General features: G+C 38.8%; 1 protein-coding gene across 4 annotated transcripts in view; it reads right to left on the bottom strand.

Annotated features, from left to right (window-relative positions):
- Positions 1-442: 442 nt before the first annotated feature.
- LOC131536018 (N-acetylmuramoyl-L-alanine amidase-like) overlaps positions 443-20,176 on the bottom strand; it is a 184,573-nt gene continuing 164,839 nt past the window's right edge. For 2 of the 4 annotated variants that reach the window (XM_058768632.1, XM_058768631.1), the window contains exons 2-5: positions 1,599-2,408; positions 1,106-1,316; positions 669-963; positions 443-552 (exon numbers count right to left, since the gene is read on the bottom strand). In XM_058768632.1, the coding sequence (XP_058624615.1) occupies positions 538-552; positions 669-963; positions 1,106-1,316; positions 1,599-2,391 (1,314 nt within the window). In that variant the 5' untranslated portion in view covers positions 2,392-2,408 and the 3' untranslated portion in view covers positions 443-537. Of the gene's footprint in view, positions 553-668; positions 964-1,105; positions 1,317-1,598; positions 2,409-3,772; positions 3,895-20,176 lie in introns of all 4 variants that reach the window. The other 2 variants (XM_058768629.1, XM_058768630.1) reach the window with 2 other exon arrangements.

Raw genomic sequence — 20,176 nt, 5'->3', positions numbered from 1 at the left:
CCAACAAATAACATTATCATTTAAAGATTGTATTTGGTGTTTTATGTTAGATTTTGTTTTTATTTTTGAAACAATTTATGAGATATACACAAAAAAGAAATCAAGAGACAAACACTTTTACACAGCGCTATATACGTATACACACACAGTCTATTGTATTTGCTATTAAAAAAAGATATTTAATTATTTTATTCTACCACAGCATAGTTAGATTTGTAAATATACAAAATCATATTAGCTACATTTTCTGATTTTATAATATTCTAACAATGTAAAAATAAGGTATTGATATGTCAAAATATGTACATGAACGTTATCGCTTTTGTAAAAGAACTTTGTTTTCAACCAAAATTATTTAAGGTAAATTTGATTTTTGCCAATTTTAAATTACTGGACTAGATTAATTTCTAATGTCATGTGTAAAAAAACAAAACAATAGATATGATTTTTAAAATGCATTTATTATGAGTGATAAATTTAGTACATGTGCTGTTTTCCAGAGACACAATTAGTCGTTCATTGTTGATACCACAGTCATCAAGGCAAATAGCTCTGTAGAGAAAAGCAGAGAAACACACACAGAAACACTGTTATGGTCTGAACTGTGACCAAAGAGAAGTCAGAACCTCATAAATACAATAAATCCCAAGAATCAACAATCTTTTTACCTCCCAATTAGCCCAATTCTGGATTTCACGGTAGAGGGAGTTTCCTGGGCAGTCAGTGGAACTTGCTTGCCTGTGTCCATATAAGTTGTAATATGAGGACAGTCGGCCTCCGTTTATAGCGCAGCTTGTGAAGTCGTACCGCACCATGTCCAGTGCACTCCTGATGGGAAGGGTGGAGGTATAATCTCCAATGAAACAGACACCATAGCCTTTGGAGTTGTACCCCGAAGTGTGGGCACCGACCCAATTCCAGCCACGGCCTTCATACATGCTTCCATCAGAACCTGCAACAAAACTTCAGGGGGACAAACAATGATAATTAATGAGCAATTGAATTACAGTGATTCTGTACAGCACATGAAACACAGTTCAAACGGCTTTATGGTACAGAATGTTGCCTAACAAATTATTTTTATACGAATTGGGACTTTTCTAACCTGTATCCAATGTCAGACCATCCATTGCTTTGCTGGTGGTAGCGCTGCATGGAGCGCATGTCACTGGCACACTGATCAAAGGTGGTGCAAGGCTTGGAGGGTTGATATGTGTGGTGGATGAAAAGGTATGGCACAGGAAGAGACAGATAGGAGGGAGAACCAATGAAAGCTGCAGCTCCCCATTGAGACCTCGTGACGATCTTGGGACAGACTTAAAAACAATATAAGAACAGTATTGCTACTGACAGATTAAAAGTGGATTACCTAAAACAAGTGATATTATTTAAAAAACATTTTTTTTTAAATATTTTATTATTTAAATATTTTAAATTTAACAGCATAAAATAATATAGGAATATTTAGTCAGAAAACATATACAGTATATTTTAAATATTTTTTATAAGTAAATAAAATGGTCTGTATGTTAACATCAGTAATAAAATAATCAATATAAAATGAATAACATCAGTAATAAATAAATATGTTTAATTACCAGCATACACATGGACAAACTGGTCAAACCCTTCGTTCATAACGTCATCCAGCCTCTTCCGCTCAGACTCATTTAAGTTGCGGCGAACTGTTAGAGCCTGGACCATCTGGCTTTTCAGCAAAGAGAAGCTGACCAGCTTTTTGAAGTTCATCCTTCGTTTCTGGCTGATCAGACGGGGCGATGCGTCCAGCCCTGCGGCGTCAGGCTGGTGGCTGTAGTAACTCTTCAGCAGGTCACTCAGTGATCGCTCAAGATGGTTAGATGTGGAAACTTCTGACCCGAGAATGAACCCGTCTATACCTCCGGTTATTAGAGCGTCGGTCGCCAAGGAGGGCAAATCAGAGAGAGTGTAGACCTTTGGGGATGAAATGCTATCCCAGAATCCTTTAGTGCCAAAAGGAACAGTGGTTTGCTCGTTGTGGACGTGATGTAGAAATGAGGCGACCAGGTTGTCGGTAAAGATTAAAGGGTAAAGGGCTTGGACGGTGGACTGCAGCCCAGCCTCAAGTCCGAGGAGCATTGGGGCCAACGCCACATTTGAACCATCTAACGTGAGAACCACACCTTTCTCCTTACCCAACTCTGACAGGCTGTGATTAATGACCTCGCTTACATAGGAAGTGACTGATGGATCTGCCACAAGGTCATGTGCATCACTGAGGTCGCCGAGGTAACGCTTGATGAGGTCGGTTTCAAAGCCAGCAGCCTTACGTAGACCTTTCACCACATCGAGCATCTGAAGACCTGGATTCACAGCTTCAATGCTCTCCACAGCTCTGATGAAGTCCTTCATGTGCTTTGTGGTGGTGGCTGATGGAAAACCAGGGGGAAAACACAGAAAACAAGAAAATATAAAACAAACCAAAAAAATAGACCCTTTTTGACCTAAACCAAAACTCACATATAAATTGATAAAACCAACATGCACTTTGTGCATAGCATATTTGAGATCAAAAACCTAAAATGTTGTAGATTCTTATGTTTTGCCATTAAAGTTAAAGCAGAGTAGGAAGATAAATCAAGAGTCACATAAATGTTTTTTATTACATTTTTAATGCTTTTTTATTTTAGATTCAAAGTGTCATTCATGGTCAAAGAAAGTCAACTGTGTTTGAAATGACACGAAGGGTGAAGAAATTACATAAATGAAAGGTCAAGATCTTGCCCTGACTGTCTTGTCTTTGTTCAATGTTTCTTTGTTTGTTTTGTGTCTAAGCACATGGTTCTGTCTCTGTTTGTGTCTGCCATGTGCTCCTCTTGTCCCACCTCCTTGTTTCCCCTGGTCACGCCCCCTTGTTTAGTCCTTTTCTAGTCCTCCTTTGCTTGGTTGTGTTCACCTTATCCTCATGTGTTCTGCTCCTTTATATGTGTTCCTTTCCCTTATTTCTTTGCTGGTTAGTTTAAGTGTTTATCTGTTCTTCCTCTGGAGATTTATCCTTTCATCTTGCTCAAGTTATTTAGATCTCTTGTCTAGTTATCTTTTATCCTTGTTTCGTTTTTGTTTTCTCTAGTTCTTTCTGCCTAGTTCTTGTTTTTTTTGCTTTTGTGCATTCTAATCAAGTTTCTCTGTTGATTTAGAGTTTATTTTCACTTGTTGCGCATTCCAGTTCCTTTTGGTTCTTAGCTTTTTTTTATTTTTTACTTTTTTTAAATTTTCTTTGGCCAGTTTAGGTTATTTATTGCTTTTGTTCTTTTGTCTGTCTTGTAGTGTCTTTGTGTTGTCTTGAGTCTCGTCTTGTTTATCGCATTTTGTCTTGTCCTGCCCTTTTCCCAGATTTCCTGGCCATCTACCCCTACTACCTGGCGGCTAGACTGGTGCGACTTCTGAGATCCACTTCAAGTTACGGGGTCCCTGTCTTCCTGCCTAGCGCTTCCTCTGGAACTGCCGCCTCCGTGCTTGAGTCCATTGCCATCTCGGACTAGCTCAGTGGTCATCCCTCCTGCCCATATTGTTGTCTGCCCTGCCCCTTTTTTTGGACTGATTCACTCCTCACTCTCCCTGTTGTTTCAAGTCTACGTCTTGTCAATAAATGATCCTTATCTGCTCATTTGCATCTGGGTCCCATTTCTTGCAGAACCCTGACATGTAACTTTTGAGTGAACAAAGCATTGGTAACATATTTAGTGCTTGTACCCATAAATAAATCAGTAATTATTCAGCATATATGACTTACCTTCAGCGGCAAACACCACAAGCAAAGAAAGAAGCAGACGCAAGTGCCAATCCATGAGGACAGAAGTTGAGAGCACTGAAGAGTCTCTGTTCACTCAGTCCAGTTATGCATCTACCCTGCACCTCATACACGTTATAAATACATGCTAACACTTATGTAAGCACATGCTGATAAACTAGTGTGATCCATTAAATGAAGATTTAGCTTTGAGAAAGTGACAGATGCTTTCAATCTGTCTCAGATAATCTTGCAGTTGAATAAACCACCCATGATACTAATGAATATGTCAAGAAACTTCAATTCTTACATCACAATAAAGTCTGTTGTATTGTAAAAGTGTAAGTGAAATATTATGGTGTGGGGGAAAACTACACTTTATTTGAATTATATGCAACACTTTACAATAAGGTCCCATTAGTTAACTTCAGTTAATGCACTAACTAACATTAACAATGAGCAATACATTTGTAGTATTTATTAAACTTTGTTAAAACTTTTGTAAAAAATTAGCTCAGATCCATTAGACAACAGATACAGAACAACTTTTGATTTTAATAATGTATTAGTAAATGTTAACATTAACAAGATTAAGAAATGTTTAAGAAAATATTTTTCATTGTTATGTTAACTAATATAGTTAACCAAAATGAACAAATGTATATTGCAAAACATTACTGATTTGTGTTTAAATTTCTACTACAACACCCGTTTCAAACCTTTCTTAGAGAAAGTGTTTTCTTATTGCTAATAATCTTCCAGATATACTAAATTACAGCAAAAAGAAAAAAAAAACAGTATTAGTTCTTCTTGTGAATAAGTGGAAACTGTTGATAGATAAAGCTTCTATTTTTTCTTATCCTATATCAGAAAAGCCTTTGATATCACAAGGTAATTTACATTGTGATATGGTTTATCACAAGGTAAACAACATAACCAGTTCACCAAAATAGAAAAATGGTTAGGATTTTCAATGACATTCTGTAAAATTTTAACTTTAAATCATATTTGCTTAAAAAAAAAAAGTCTTGTCCTGAAACATGGCTCAATTCAAAGACCTAGGTATCAAAGGATCAAAACTATGTCTCTTTTGTATTTTACTATATATCTTCTTCAACTACATAATCACAAACGATTCCTCAAAACTTACTGATGAATCAGGACAATACTAACATAGCAGGTCCAAAAATGCAGATTGTGGCTGTTTCATTTCAAATATCGAAGTACAGAATCATGGGTATTTTTGATAATGTAACGGTGTAAAAAAAAAAACGAAGGAAAAAAAAAACGGTATTTGTGCAGGTGTTTTCATGCTGTTGAATCTTGGAACCCACTACCATGTTTTTAGATCAGAAATAAACTTAATGGGAAGCTTGAATCAGTACTCTCACATTTATTTTACAAACAAAAGTTTTTTTTTTCTTTAAAAAAAAAAACATTTTATATATTGATGTGTAGTAATACATTATGGGTTATTGTTATGGTTGTTGACATTTACACATTAAAGTGAAAAAAATAAAATACATTTAAAGACTTGTTTTAGGCTGCCCTTAGCTAATGCATCTTTTCTAAAAATCTTACACTGTGATTAAATGCAGATTAAAATTAGCATAATACAACTGTAACACAATAATAACAAAAAACAATAAACAATAAATCTGATTCCAATTCATCAGTTCTTATTCTGCTGGATCTATCTGCCGCTTTTGACACTGTGAATTATCAGATCCTCGGCCCTGGCATATTTTGGTCCAGGCGGCCCACCACCACTTCTTTTTTTTTCTCTCTCTCTCTCTATATATATACACAAACATATAAATAAAGATTTTGAACAGTAAGATTTTTAATGTTTTTTAAAGAAGTCTCTTCTGCTCACCAAGCCTCCATTTATTTGATCCAAAATACAGCAAAAGCAGTAATATTGTGAAATGTTTTTACTATTTAAAATAACTATTTCCTATTTGAATATATTTTAAAATGTAATTTATTCCTGTGATTTCAATGCTGAAATATATATCTTTTGTAACATTATAAATGTCTTCATCATCACTTTTGATCAATTTAAAGCATCCTTGCTAAATAAAAGTATTAATTTCTATAATGTTACAAACACTTTTTTATTTCAGATAAACACTGATCTTTGGATCTTTCTATTCATCAATATTTAAAACAGTTGAGTACATTTTGAGTAAACGTTTCTGGAACAGCAAATCAGCATATTAGACAGATTTTTGAAGGATCATGTGACACTGAAGACTGGAGTAATGTCGCTAAAAATTCAGTTTTGATCACAGGAATAAATTAGAGTTTAACATATATTCAAATAGAAAGCAGTTATTTTAAATAGTAAAAATATTTCACAATATTACTGCTTTTATTTCGGATCAAATAAATGCAGGCTTGGTGAGCAGAAGAGAATTCTTTAATAAACTTTAAAAATCTTACTGTTCAAAAACTTTTGACTGGTAGTGTATATATGTATCATTGCATTTAGTTGTTTTGGATAAGAATAAAACGTCAGATTTACAATTTAAATCTAAATATTTTTTTTATTTAAATCTAGATTTATTTTGCATTGGCCCATGGAAATCTCTATGAACATACTTGACTTGGCCCAAAAAATTGCGGGGGACGAATTCACGTTTTATTAAAAAGTGTTTACGTTTTCTACATTCGTGTCGCTCACACGTTAGGATATAGATGCCTGCCTCCATTCCGAGTCCCTATCAAGCACTTTACCGATTCAACTCCTCTCCTCTCCTCCTCCTGCCTGGCACTAGGCGGAGCAAAACACTTCATCGCTCCATCATAAAACCTTGAATACTGATATTTGAAATTATTTAAATAATAAAAAGATACTATAGCGCATTGTGATTGGGTGGTTTACGCTGTCAATACCGGAGACAAACTAATAGGCCACTGGCTGCTCGCTGTCCCTACGTGATGGTTCTTGACAAATAATAATAAAAAAAAACAACAACATTCTGTTGTCCCCTAAAGTGCGTCAGCCCACCAGGAAAATGCCCGGTATGCCCGATTACCAATCCAGCCCTGCTGTCCACTCTCTCATCACTGGGCATCGCTGGGCATCACTGGGATTCCACTTGACTGGTTTGAATCCTATCTCACTGGTAGGCATTTCAAGGTGGCCTGGGGAGGGGAGGTATCCAAAGCACACAAACTGGTCACTGGGGTTCCTCAGGGATCAGTTCTTGGACCCCTCCTCTTCTCCATATACACTACATCACTGGTACCCATCATACTCCATCAAGTTCGGTCAGAAATCTGGGTGTAATATTTGATGACCAGCTGACTTTCAAAGACCACATTGCAAAAACTGCTTGATCTTGCAGGTTTGCATTGCACAACATCAGAAAGATCAGGGCCTTTCTAATAGAGCAGGCTGCACAACTTCTTGTCCAGGCCCTAGTCATTTCTAGGCTAGACTACTGCAATGCTCTTGTAAGTCGCTTTGGCTAAAAGCATCTGCTAAATGACTGATGGTAATGTAAATGTAGATTGGCCATTTTCATAAGCCAATCATTAGATGTATAATTAACTAATTAAAACTATAAAAAAATGTTTTCATATTTGAAATAAAATAGAAATCTTAAATTAAAAACTTAAACTTAAAAAAATATGAAACGGAAATATAATAAGTAACATAAAGTGATATAATTGCTAAAACTAAACAGAAATAAAAATAAAACTGAACAGAAAAACAATGCTTAATGACAAATGCACAAAGCACTAAACATTTAACTAGAATGAAATGACAACTAAATTAAAACTAAAAATATGAAAGTTAAATCTAAAATAATTGATTAATACAATAAAGTATTTAACCCTCTATGGGATATCGTCTTTTATAAATGACGCTAAGAAAATTGCATGTAAAATAAAATATTAATGTTCAACCAACAAAATGTTATATTAGTGATATCAAATGACATCCCCTTCAACCAGTAAAATTAAAAGTTATTAGCCATGTGCTTCACATTTTGGCAACAAAGTAGTAAAGAAGGCATTAGCACATGTTAGGTCACATGCTCTCAAGGCTCCATATTGAGCTCATTTTAGACTAGAAAATACAAATAAACTATAAAAAATATCATTCCAAATGTGTTTTCTAAAGTTTTTTTTGTCATTTTTAATGCACTTTTATAAAAACAATAACTCAGAGATCAAATAAATCTGAGCGTCATGCATAACTGACAAAGTCATATTATGGGATGCATATTTGCTGTAGCTGGCACTACTGACCAGAATTGGCAGGCATTATAATAGCCTTTATGCATGTGTTTTAGGTTTATTTTTGGAATCAGGATGTAGTAATAATAGAAGTTGTTGAGGACCAAGGAAGATAGAAGAAATGAGGGCAAGGGCCGTGATGAAGAATAGGTTGCTATGGAAGTCAGGAATTTGGGTACATTATTGTATGCCAGTTTAAAAGATGTGATCCATAACCAGAGGTCAGGAAAGATGCCAATGTCTATTATTACTATACTGACAGGCAGTGATGGTCCAATCATGACTGCACAAGTCAACATCTACTTACGTGTGGGATGTGTGGGGTACACTGAAAAAGAAGAGTCTTGTTGACTTTCACTTGTGCTACGATAATTGATTTGAAATTCAAAGATGAAACAATGTTAAAGTTGTTTTAATGCTTTTGAATCACTAAGACATGATTTTCAGGCAGTGAAATTGCATCCGAATTTGTGTCAAGTTTTAGTCATTTTCATGCGTGAGTTCCAAATCAAATATAGCAGCACAAGAAAAATAAAAGAATGTTCCTAAAGATTTTTAATGTTTTTTTTTTTTTTTTAAACAGTAAGACCTTTTCACTTCTTTTCAGATAGTGAAAAAGCATTTGGTTGTGTGTGAAGTTTCAGACAATTTGCCAAAAATAATTTAATGGGACAAAGTCAGTTATAAATGATGGAACCCTAAAAAGAAGGTCAAAGGTCAGATGTAGAAAACTAATTTTGGAAAATGATTTTACTCCCAAATATACAACCCGAATTCCGGAAATGTTGGGAAGTCTTTTAAATTTGAATAAAATGAAAACTAAAAGACTTTCAGATCACATGAGACAACATTTAATTCACAATAGAACATAGATAACATAACAAATGTTTAAACTGAGAAATTTTTACAATTTTATGCACAAAATGAGCTCATTTCCAATTTGATGCCTGCTACAGGTCTCAAAATAGTTGGGACCGGGGCATGTTTACCATGGTGTAGCATCTCCTCTTCTTTTCAAAACAGCTTGAAGACATCTGGGCATCGAGGTTATGAGTTTCTGGAGTTTTGTTGTTGGAATTTGGTCCCATTCTTGCCTGATATAGGTTTCCAGCTGCTGAAGAGTTCGTGGTCGTCTTTGACATATTTTTCATTTAATGATGCGCCAAATGTTCTCTATAGATGAAAGATCTGGACTGCAGGCAGACCAATTCAGCACCAGACTCTTCTACTATGAAGCCATGCTGTTGTAATAGCTGCAGCATGTGGTTTTGCATTGTCCTGCTGAAATACACAAGGCCTTCACTGAAATAGACATCGTCTGGAGGGGAGCATATGTTCCTCTAAAATCTTTATATACCTTTCAGCATTCATAGTGCCTTCCAAAACATGCAAGTTGCCCATACCGAATGCACTTATGCACCCCCATACCATCAGAGATGCTGGCTTTTGAACTGAACGCTGATAACACACTGGAAGGTCTCCCTCCTCTTTAGCCCGGAGGACACAGTGTCTGTGATTTCCAACAAGAATGTCAAATTTGGACTCGTCTGACCATAGAACACTTTTCCATTTTGAAACAGTCCGTTTTAAATAAGCCTTGGCCCACAGGACACGACGGCGCTTCTGGACCATGTTCATATATAGCTTCCTTTTTGCGTGATAGAGCTTTAGTTGGCATCTGCAGATGGCACAGCGGATTGTGTTTACCGACAGTGGTTTCTGGAAGTATTCCTGGGCCCATTTAGTAATGTCAATGACAGAATCATGCTGATGAGTGATGCAGTGTCGTATGAGGGCCTGAAGACCACGGGCATCCAACAAAGGTCTTCTGCCTTGTACCTTACGCACAGAGATTTCTCCAGTTTCTCTGAATCTTTTGATGATGTCATGCACTGTAGATGATGAGATTTACAAAGCCTTTGCAATTTGACATCGAGGAACGTTGTTTTTAAAGTATTCCAAAATCTTTTTACGCACTCTTTCACAGATTGGAGAGCCTCTGCCCATCTTTACTTCTGAGAGACTCTGTCTCTCTAAGACTTCTTTATAGCTAATCATGTTTACAGACCTGATGTCAATTAACTTAGTTGCTAGATGTTCTTCCAGCTGAATCTTTTCAAAATTGCTTTCTTTTACAGCCCTTTGCTGTCCCGGTGCCAACTTTTTTGAGACCTGTAGCAGGCATCAAATTTGAAATGAGCTCATTTAGTGGATAAAAGTGTAAAATTCCTCCGTTTAAACATTTGTTATGTTCTCTAAGTTCTATTGTGAATAAAATATTGGCTCATGTGATTTGAAAGTCTTTTAGTTTTCATTTTATTCAAATTTAAAAAACGTCCCAACATTTCTGGAATTCGGGTTGTATGTAAAATATAAAGTCAATTTTTTTTTTTAAGCTGTGAATTCACAATTAGTCCCATAGAGGGATAAATAATACTAAAGTCAGTCAGTTCCAGATGAATATAAGCATATTAACTGAATTTTCTGCTTATGTCACATTTTGGAAGTTAAATGGGTCAAGAACAACGTTTCGTAATGACTTAAAAATATTTGACAATTTTTCTTTTCTGTAGGAGGAGCTCAAATTTGTTAAACGTTTACAAGCAGCTAACATTCAATTATGAATTTTTATGTTTTGTATAATAAGTCAGATTGTTATTAAGGTGTTTCTGTTTCATTCCTCCTGACCGCCAGAGGCAGTGCTAAGCACTAGTGGATAAATCGCTGCGCCAGCTAGATAGGTCGAGAAAAAATAACAACAAAGTCACGTTATGACGTCGACCGAGATGCGAGGATATAAACCACAGCTATGGAGTCAATTTAATGCCGCATATATATGCAAAAGAAAATAAAGTTTTGCAAAAGAAAATAAGTTTTGCAAAGAAAAATAAAGAATTGCAAAAGAAAATGAAGTATTGCAAAAAGAAAATAAGTTTTGCAAATAAAAATAAAGAATTGCAAAATAGATAAATAAAACAGAGCAAAAGCAATGATTTTGCAATACATATTTTCCATGGCCATATCTACTAATTTATTTGCAATGCAGCTTTTATTTTGCGTTTCAGTCAAGTTTGAGCTTGCGATACCGTTTTTCCTTTGCGCTTCACGTTTCTGCGCGTCTCACTTTGTGGCGCTGTTTTGACATGGGGTGGAGTCAGGGGACGGGGCGTGTCCAACAGACCTGGGCATGCCTCCTGGAAGTGACGTCATCGGCCAGAGACGCAGATCACAGCTGGTCCAGGCACCGTCATTGAGCAGAGGCATGCGGGCGGATCGTTTCCTTTTATTCACTAGCTTTAAAACATGCATGCTTTCGTTTTATTAACAAATGTATATGTGTATTAGCAGCGTTTGCTCATCTGCTGTTTATTTCTCTCAATGAGTGCACACTTTTATAGCATTAAAATGTGTATTGTTTCATCTGGTTAACTAAATGTGCATTAATAGTGCTTGTTTAAAATCTCTTAACCTGTGCACAGCGCTCTTTGTTTACATTAGTTCAGAGATACTGCTAGTTTTAATGTAAAAGAATGCATTTAACTTCACAAACTATACATCATTAAAAAGGTCTAAGACTCAAGCTTCATATCCATCTCGACTTTTCGAGTTTTTCAAATAGGCTACATAATATATTTTCAATTAAAAATATCCAAGTCTTACAGTCATTGACTTTTACTAAAATTGTGTTATTTACAATCCTCTGTTTATTGTTAAAAAATTGTTTAGATAAAACCAGAACAAAATGGGGCATTTATACCTATAAGCGCCATCAGGACAAATTTACGCATAATTCCTGTCATCACGTTCAAATGAAGATGTTTTAGATGTTTATTCCTCTACTCATAAATGTTCAAACTTTGGATTAAATATTAATTTGTGTTTGCAATTTTTTATCGTTTATGGTTCTCTACTGTGTTGCTTATTTATTCCTGAAAAAAATCTGAATTATGATGTAATGAATAAAACAATTTTTATGATTACCCCAAGTTTATTGGTGGTGTTCTCTTATTCAAATGATAAATTATATAACTAAACAAATTAATTAATTAGGTGAAACTGTGCACTTGAATTTGTCATTGTACATCCTTTGCAATGTGGTGAATTAGTATTGCTTATAATAGTCTATTTAGGGTGTTTTAGTCATTTAAATAACATGGGTTATCTTGAAACATTTTATTAGCTATAATATTACAACACCCAAATATGTATTTATTTCCTCGTAATTCTCGTTGTCATTGCAGGCTGGTTTATATTCATCATTAAGAAAAGTGATTAGTGTAACCTGCTTAAAAATAGCTGTGAAATTAAAACAACAGGACAAAGACAGCTGATGACTAAAAATAATAATTTTATGACTCTAGACATTGTGAAGACAGTGGCATAATACAGTGACATACTACGTTTTTAGCCATATCAAAACAGTAGTCATGGCATGGGTAAATTTGACCCGCTGGCGCTTTTAGGTATACAGCGACCTCTGGTGGTTGAAGTGTTAACCATAGGCTACGTACTGGACTGTATCGCGATGTAGACAACATTCGAATTAAGTTTATTATGAATAAATGTTACATAAAGTATAATAAAATAGGCCGACAAGAAAACATTTTTATCCATCCCACAAGTCTTGTAAGTCCATGTATTTTATTAGTATTGGTAATATTTTTATATTCGTTATGTATTTGATTTATTTTCCCTGAAGTTAATTGCATTCTTTTACATTAAAACTAGCAGTAACTCTGAACTAATGTAAACAAAGAGCGCTGTGCACAGGTTAAGAGATTTTAAACAAGCACTATTAATGCACATTTAGTTAACCAGATGAAACAATACACATTTTAATGCTATAAACAGTGGCGGTTCTACATTGAATTACTCCCCGGGCGAGACCCCCTCTGAGCGCCCATCCCCCATTCGAGAATTTTTTTTTTTTTAGGTCTTTTTGCTAAAAAATTTTGCACAAACAGTTTTACTATAACAATATAAGTGTAAGACAAGCTTATATTTCTCAATTGCACAAATCCTTCAACATGAAAAACACAATTCTGCACAAAACAGTATAAGTTATCAGAACTTAAATACTCTATATACATAATAAACACTCTGTGTTTATTTGGCACTCGACAATCAACAGATTTCCCATCCCCCAACACTGTCACTCACGACCAGAAGTCAAGACTAAACCACAAAGTGAAAATAGCAGTATTCTTTAGTGATATGTTATTTACACAGTGCAAATAGCTTTTCTATTTATTCTATCTTAAAATAAAAACATGGCGAAAAACATTATTAGAGAAAAACATTACTTATTGCAAAAATAGTGGTAATTATCTGCACTTCTGCATTGTAATACATTATAAAATAGTATGCAATAACTTATTGAGTGTAATTTTTAAATTTTATTTCTAATTATTAAATGGATGCCACCTTATTGGGACAAAAGCCCTCTCTACACCTACCCTAACCCTACCCGATACTTTATGTTCAACTCTTTGATTATTTCCTTCATTTTTATTAAAAAAATAAATGCTTTTCTGATGTGATGTGATTTGAAATTTAAAAAGGGAGAAAAAAAGTTCGCCAAAAGGCAGAATCGAATCCTGGTCGATCGTGTCGAAAGAAGTGTAACACAAATTTTACCATCTGCACCACTGAATCTGACGACTAGTAACCGTCTTTTGCATATTTGACTATCCCAATCATACATTTGTGGGTGGAGTTAATCTAAATAGCCTCTGCCAGCAACATAGCTATTTGCACTTAAATAGATACTCCGATTTTTTTTTTTTTTATATTCCCAACAATTAAACAGTTGCTCACATGAAAAAAACACTTCCCGCGCCCCTGGGTGTGACTGACTTTAGCCCACTTGTCCCACTAATTTGGGAGAGGTGAACTGTCCCCCGCGGCCGCACCCCCCTCCCCTTTCCACTTCTCACACAGCTTCTGTGCTCGGTACCTTCTCAACAAGCAGGGGCGCCAATTTGCCAATTCCCCGCACAGTTATATGATAGATAATATGATAGATAATAGAAAACCGCTTAGCGTCGCAGATGATTTTTTTTTTCCAAGTGCTTGTGCCGCCCCCCACGTGTCATGAAAAAATGCCGCCCCGGGCAGCCCGTTCGCCCATGCCTAAAACCGCCACTGGCTATAAAAGTGTGCACACATTGAGAGAAATAAACAGCAGATGTTCATATTAACAACTTCTTTAACTTGAGCAAACGCTGCTAATACACATATACATTTGTTAATAAAACGAAAGCATGCATGTTTTAAAGCTAGTGAATAAAAGGAAACGATCCGCCCGCATGCCTCTGCTCAATGACGCTGCCTGGACCAGCTGTGATCTGCGTCTCGGGCCGATGACGTCACTTCCAGGGAGGCATGCCCAGGTCTGTTGGACACGCCCCCGTCCCCTGACTCCACCCCCATGTCAAAACAGCGCCACAAAGTGAGACGCGCAGAAACGTGAAGCGCAAAGGGAAAACGGTATCGCAAGCTCAAACTTGACTGAAACGCAAAATAAAAGCTGCATTGCAAATAAATTAGTTGATATGGCCATGGAAAATATGTATTGCAAAATCATTGCTTTTGCTCTGTTTTATTTATCTATTTTGCAATTCTTTATTTTTCTTTGCAAAACTTATTTTCTTTTGCAAAACTTTATTTTCTTTTGCATATATATGCGGCATTAAATTGACTCCATACCACAGCAGCTCGATGCCCAGCCTCTTTCGCTTTCTCGCTTACCATAGGTCGTTAGTTAGCGTTGTCCCGTACAGCTTACCTGAGTCGCGAGGATTCGCCCTCCCAAGCTGTGACAGCGCGTTCTGCACTATCATCAGGACGGATATTGTGTGGATTTTTTCTCCCTCATTACGTGAGTACACATCTTTGCATTTGATCGTCGTGTTGGCGAAACCCTGTGCTTCACGGTACTATCCGGCAGTGTTGGGCACGTTACTTTAAAAAAGTAATTAGTTATAGTTACTAGTTACTTCTCACAAATAGTAACTGAGTTAGTAACTGGGTTACATCATTATAAAAGTGACTAATTACCAGGGAAAGTAACTATTGTGTTACTTTAAAAAAAAAAATTAAATGACAAATAACTTTGGATGCCCCCAATATTAAATATGTTAAATTAATGAAATGGACACTAAAAAGAATAAATTATTATTGGAAAACATTGTACATTAATCTACACTATTTATCTACTGACACTTAGTATCAGTCAGTCAAGCATTATAATATAATATTATGATAATTTAATATTATATGATGATAGAACTTTAGTAATTAGAATAACCAAGTATGAATGCATATTTGTCATCAATATAAAACGCACTAAGGATTAATGAGCTGCTGGGTTCATGAATATTAATCACGTTGTCTGCGTTCGCGCGAATTGATTTGCTGAAATCAAAACAGGGACGATAATAGGTGAGCGCCAGCCAATAAGATTGTGGTTTGCGCATTAGTTCCGCCCACTACCAGAGAAACCGGCAGTTCTTAAAAGCTGAAGAATTCCAAAGGAACTCCGTTATTTTGACAGGAAAATACAACAAAGAATACCGCTTACATGTAGCGAGTCAATTCTGCATGTTATGACAGACTCTCTTGCTCTGTATCTTTCTTTGCGCGCGTGTATGTGAGAGAAAGCGACGGCGAGTCGTGCGCTTTCACACTAGAGTTCATGGTACGTCAAATACAGATACACTGCATCCATTCAGATGAACTGAAAAATTAAATTCTAATAATATAATATAGTAACGCCACATTTTATTGTCAGTAACAGTAGCGGCGTTGTAACGGGGGAAACAGTAATTCGTTTGATTACTCGTTACTGAAAAAAATAACGCTGTTAGTAACGCCGTTTATTTATAACGCCGTTATTCCCATCACTGCTATCCGGTAGCTGGTCTCGACCGCACATAGGTAGCGTTCCCCGCTGACCTATTTATCATTGATTCGCTGCTTACAGTCGTACAAGCTCTTGTATGCCCTGTGGTGCTATCCGAAGGCAGCTTTGATAATCCACGTGTAATTCTCTCACTTATAAATCTTTCGGTTCTATCCGAAGATTTTATCAACGCCTGTTTTTTCTTTTGCGCGACATCTCAGTTTGTGTTCCTACGGTGCTACCGAGGACGTGTTCGACGGAGTCATGGATCACAGCTCTCATTTTTCCGTGTCTTCAACGAGTTGTAAACTGTGTCCGAACACACTCCTTCCCGATGACGGACACGATCTCTGCCCGTCATGTTTAGGGATTCTGATCCGTGTTTGTATTGTGCCATGCTGCCGCTGTCAGAAAGACAGCTGCGTCTTGCAGAGCTAGATCCTAACTCGCCTGCTAGCCTCGCACAACCGTGTATAACGCCACGACATGCTCAAAAACGTCGCACATCAGCGGCTGCTGGTGCGCCGCCGACCAAAAAGAAATCTTTACCGAAGACAGAAAATTCGCTATCGAAGACTGTTGCTTCTCTTTCTTCAGAGATGGCAGAGATGAAACGCCTTCTCCAGTCGTTACAACCCCCCGTACCAACCGCGCCTACTAAAACCGCGTCAGTGAATGAGAGTGATTTCGGCCAGCCTCCAGATAGGATCGATTTAGACGCTCTCTCCATGAGTGCATCTAATTCACATTTCCTTGATAAAGAGTTGGCGGATCCTGCCATACAATCTGGCCCCCCACAGGAGGTTCTCTCCAGCCTGTCGGCTGCTGGTGGTTCAAGCGGTGGGTCTGTACATTCATCTAGTGCAGGCCAGTCTTCTCCTGATGACATTCTCTCAATTCTGCAGATGGCAACGGCTCGTTTAGGTCTTCACAGATCTGTTCAGCCTGCTCAATCTAATGTGTTCTTCAGACAAAATGCTGATACTACGTTTACTATGCCACAATGTAAGGATTTTGTTACTGAGTTCTCCAGTGCACTAACTAGCTCCAATGCACCTAGAAGGAGGTCAAAGTCAGCCCGCACTCTGGCCTCAATGGCTGAGGCTGATTCTATTGGGGTGGGTCGGGCACCTGAAATTGAACAGCCGGTAGCAGCCTTGGTGGTATCACCAGACGAAGCGCTTAGAGGCAATGTGCGTTGCCCAAGTGCACAATGTGGTCGTACTGACACATTTCTGAAAAAAGCATATGAATCCGTAGCCTACATAACCCGGGCAGAGAATACTATTTGCCAACTACTGCTTGCCTGTAACGCCACATTGGAATCAGCAAATATTGACCCCTCTGTGCCTCAGTTTCTACAGACTGCCCTGTTGACTATGGGTCATGTGACACGTGAACTTGGGACACTGTCAGCGACCCTTTTAACAGCAAGACGCCAGGTATGGCTTGCTCAGGCAAGATTGCCTGAAGATTGTAAAAGGACATTGAGAGAACTACCAATTGTACCGGGACATCTCTTTGGCCCCAACATTTCTGAACTATTGGAAAAGAGAATGAAGTTATCGGATGGGCTCCCTCCTTTAAGATGCCATCGACACCGGCTCACCCACGCTACTCAAGTGCAGAGCAGCGTTTGCGTCACCACAGTGGTCCGCAACTCCAAACACGACATAGAGTGGCTGAAGAGACTCAGTCACGCCGCCCTTTTCCCCGTCACCATCAAGGAGGGCCACGTCAGCCCCGCACAGGTCCAAAGGGCAGAAACCCGAAACCCTGAAGTTCCTGGGCTGGCAGTCGGCCGTTTCACTGCAGAACATCTACATTGCTGGGAAAATTCAACATCCGACCCCTGGGTTCTGACGACTCTGAACAAGGGATACAGTCTGCAGTTCCGACGCCGGCCTCCAAGGTTTTCAGGAATTCTTCCGACAGTTGTCAAAGATTCAACCAGGTTAATGGCCCTTTCCATGGAAATTCGTTCGCTGTTGTTGAAAGGAGCCATAGAGAAAGTTCCCCTTCTCAAACAAAGAGACGGTTTTTACTCAACTTACTTCCTCGTTCCAAAAAAGGATGGCGGGTTTCGCCCAGTTTTAGATCTGCGATGCATCTTCCCTTTCGGATGTTGCGCACAGTCGACGTTCTTCGATCTGTGACGAAAGGAGACTGGTTCGTGAGTGTGGACTTAAGGGATGCTTACTTCCATGTTCCCATTGCTCTCCACCACAGGAAATTCCTAAGATTCAGCTTTCAGGATCAGGTCTATCAGTTCAGAGTCCTACCATTCGGGCTATCTCTGGCTCCTCGGGTTTTTACAAGATGCATGAGTGCGGCCCTGTCTCCTCTTTGGTCCAAGAGCATGAGGATTCTGCCCTATTTAGACGATTGGCTTCTCTGTGCCCCGACAAGAGTGCATGCTCTACACGACACCAAGATTGTTCTGGAGCACATACAGAAGTTGGGCCTTATTGTGAACTACACAAAAAGTCATCTGGTTCCAGAGCAGACCATAACCTTCATAGGAATAACGCTCAACTCTGTCACAATGTCTGCTACACTTTCTCAAACTCGGACAGACAGTATTTTTCAGTTACTGACTCGTTTCCGCATGGGAGCAAGGATACCTTATGGCGTCCTACTTCAACTAATGGGGATGTTGGCTGCTGCCACATCTGTGATTCCCTTAGGGTTGCTACACCTCAGGCCCCTTCAGAGGTGGAACAACAGCCTAGGGCTAAACTCAACGAGACATCGTTATCACATGATTGTTGTCACTTCTGCCTGTGTCCGAGCACTGAAACCCTGGAAACGGGTAACATTTCTGAGGGCTGGAGTGCCACTAGGGGTGGTGCCTTCTCGTCGAGAAGTGATCACAACCGATGCTTCGCTAACAGGATGGGGGGCAACATGGAACCAGAGGGGGATTGGTGGTCACTGGTCAGCAAAGGAGGCCTTAGAACATATCAATGTTCTAGAGCTGAAGGCGGTATATCTAGCACTACAACGCTTCCTACCACATCTGTTAGGTCGCCATGTGCTTGTACGGTCCGACAACACGTCGACAGTCTTTCATTTGAATCACCAGGGTGGCACCAGGTCTCTTGCTTCTTTTCAGCTAACTCGCAAGATCCTCAGATGGTCTCAGGGCCGACTGGCCTCATTGAAGGCAATGTATCTCCCAGGATTGAACAATCAAGTGGCAGATGCTCTGTCCAGAGATCTACTGCTTCCGGGCGAATGGAGGCTTCACCCGCATGTGGTGCGGCTGATTTGGCAACGGTTCAGCAGGGCAGAGGTCGATCTATTTGCCTCGAAGCTAACCACACATTGCCGCTGGTGGTTTGCGAGGACCGAGAAATCCAGCCCATTGGGACAGGATGCATTAGCTCATGAGTGGCCGAACTGCCTATTGTACGCATTCCCTCCTTTTCCACTTCTGTGGGAGACCCTACATCGGGTATTCCTGTCCAAACACAGGGTGCTTTTAGTGGCACCTCGTTGGCCAGCCAGACTATGGTTTCCTCTTCTTCTGAACCTGTTACAGGGCGAACCGTGGCAGCTTCCGATCAGACGGGACCTCCTTTCTCAGCTGAATGGCCATGTTTGGCACCCAGATCCAGCTCGTCTTCAGCTTTGGGTTTGGCCAGTGGGTCCACCTCTCAGTTAACTGATTGTGAGCCAGCAGTACTGAACACTATTGGTAACGCTAGGGCTCCTTCAACGCGACAGCTTTACGCTGCTTGGTGGAGGATTTTCTCCTCTTGGTGTGGGGATCAAGGATTTGACCCAATTCATTGTACTGTTCCGAAAGTGTTGAGTTTTTTGCAGAGTCTGTTAAATGACAACAAGGCGGCTTCTACTTTAAAGGTTTATGTTGCCGCCATATCTGCTTATCATGCCCCGGTTGATGGTGCATCATTGGGATCTCACAACCTCGTATGCAGCTTTCTGAAGGGAGCGAGACGTTTAAAACCTGTTCGTTCTACTCCCTTTCCTGTATGGGACTTGCCACTTGTTCTAGAGTTTCTTTGCATGCAGCAATTTGAACCATTGGATGTTGTGGATATTAAGTGGTTGTCCTTGAAGGTATCTTTCTTGTTAGCCATTGCTTCTTCTAAACGTGTTTGAGAGCTTCATGCCCTGTCAGTGAGTGCACCGTGCTTACGCTGGTTACCAGAGGACTCTGGGGTCATTCTTCGGCGTAATCCAGCCTTTCTCCCTAAGGTCTTGTCGCCTCAATTTGTGAATAAGTC

Source organism: Onychostoma macrolepis, chromosome 03 (genome assembly GCF_012432095.1).
Source record: "Onychostoma macrolepis isolate SWU-2019 chromosome 03, ASM1243209v1, whole genome shotgun sequence".
Taxonomy (NCBI): domain Eukaryota; kingdom Metazoa; phylum Chordata; class Actinopteri; order Cypriniformes; family Cyprinidae; genus Onychostoma; species Onychostoma macrolepis.
Note: the sequence above shows the minus strand (reverse complement) of the source record. Positions and strands in the feature narration are given on the sequence as shown.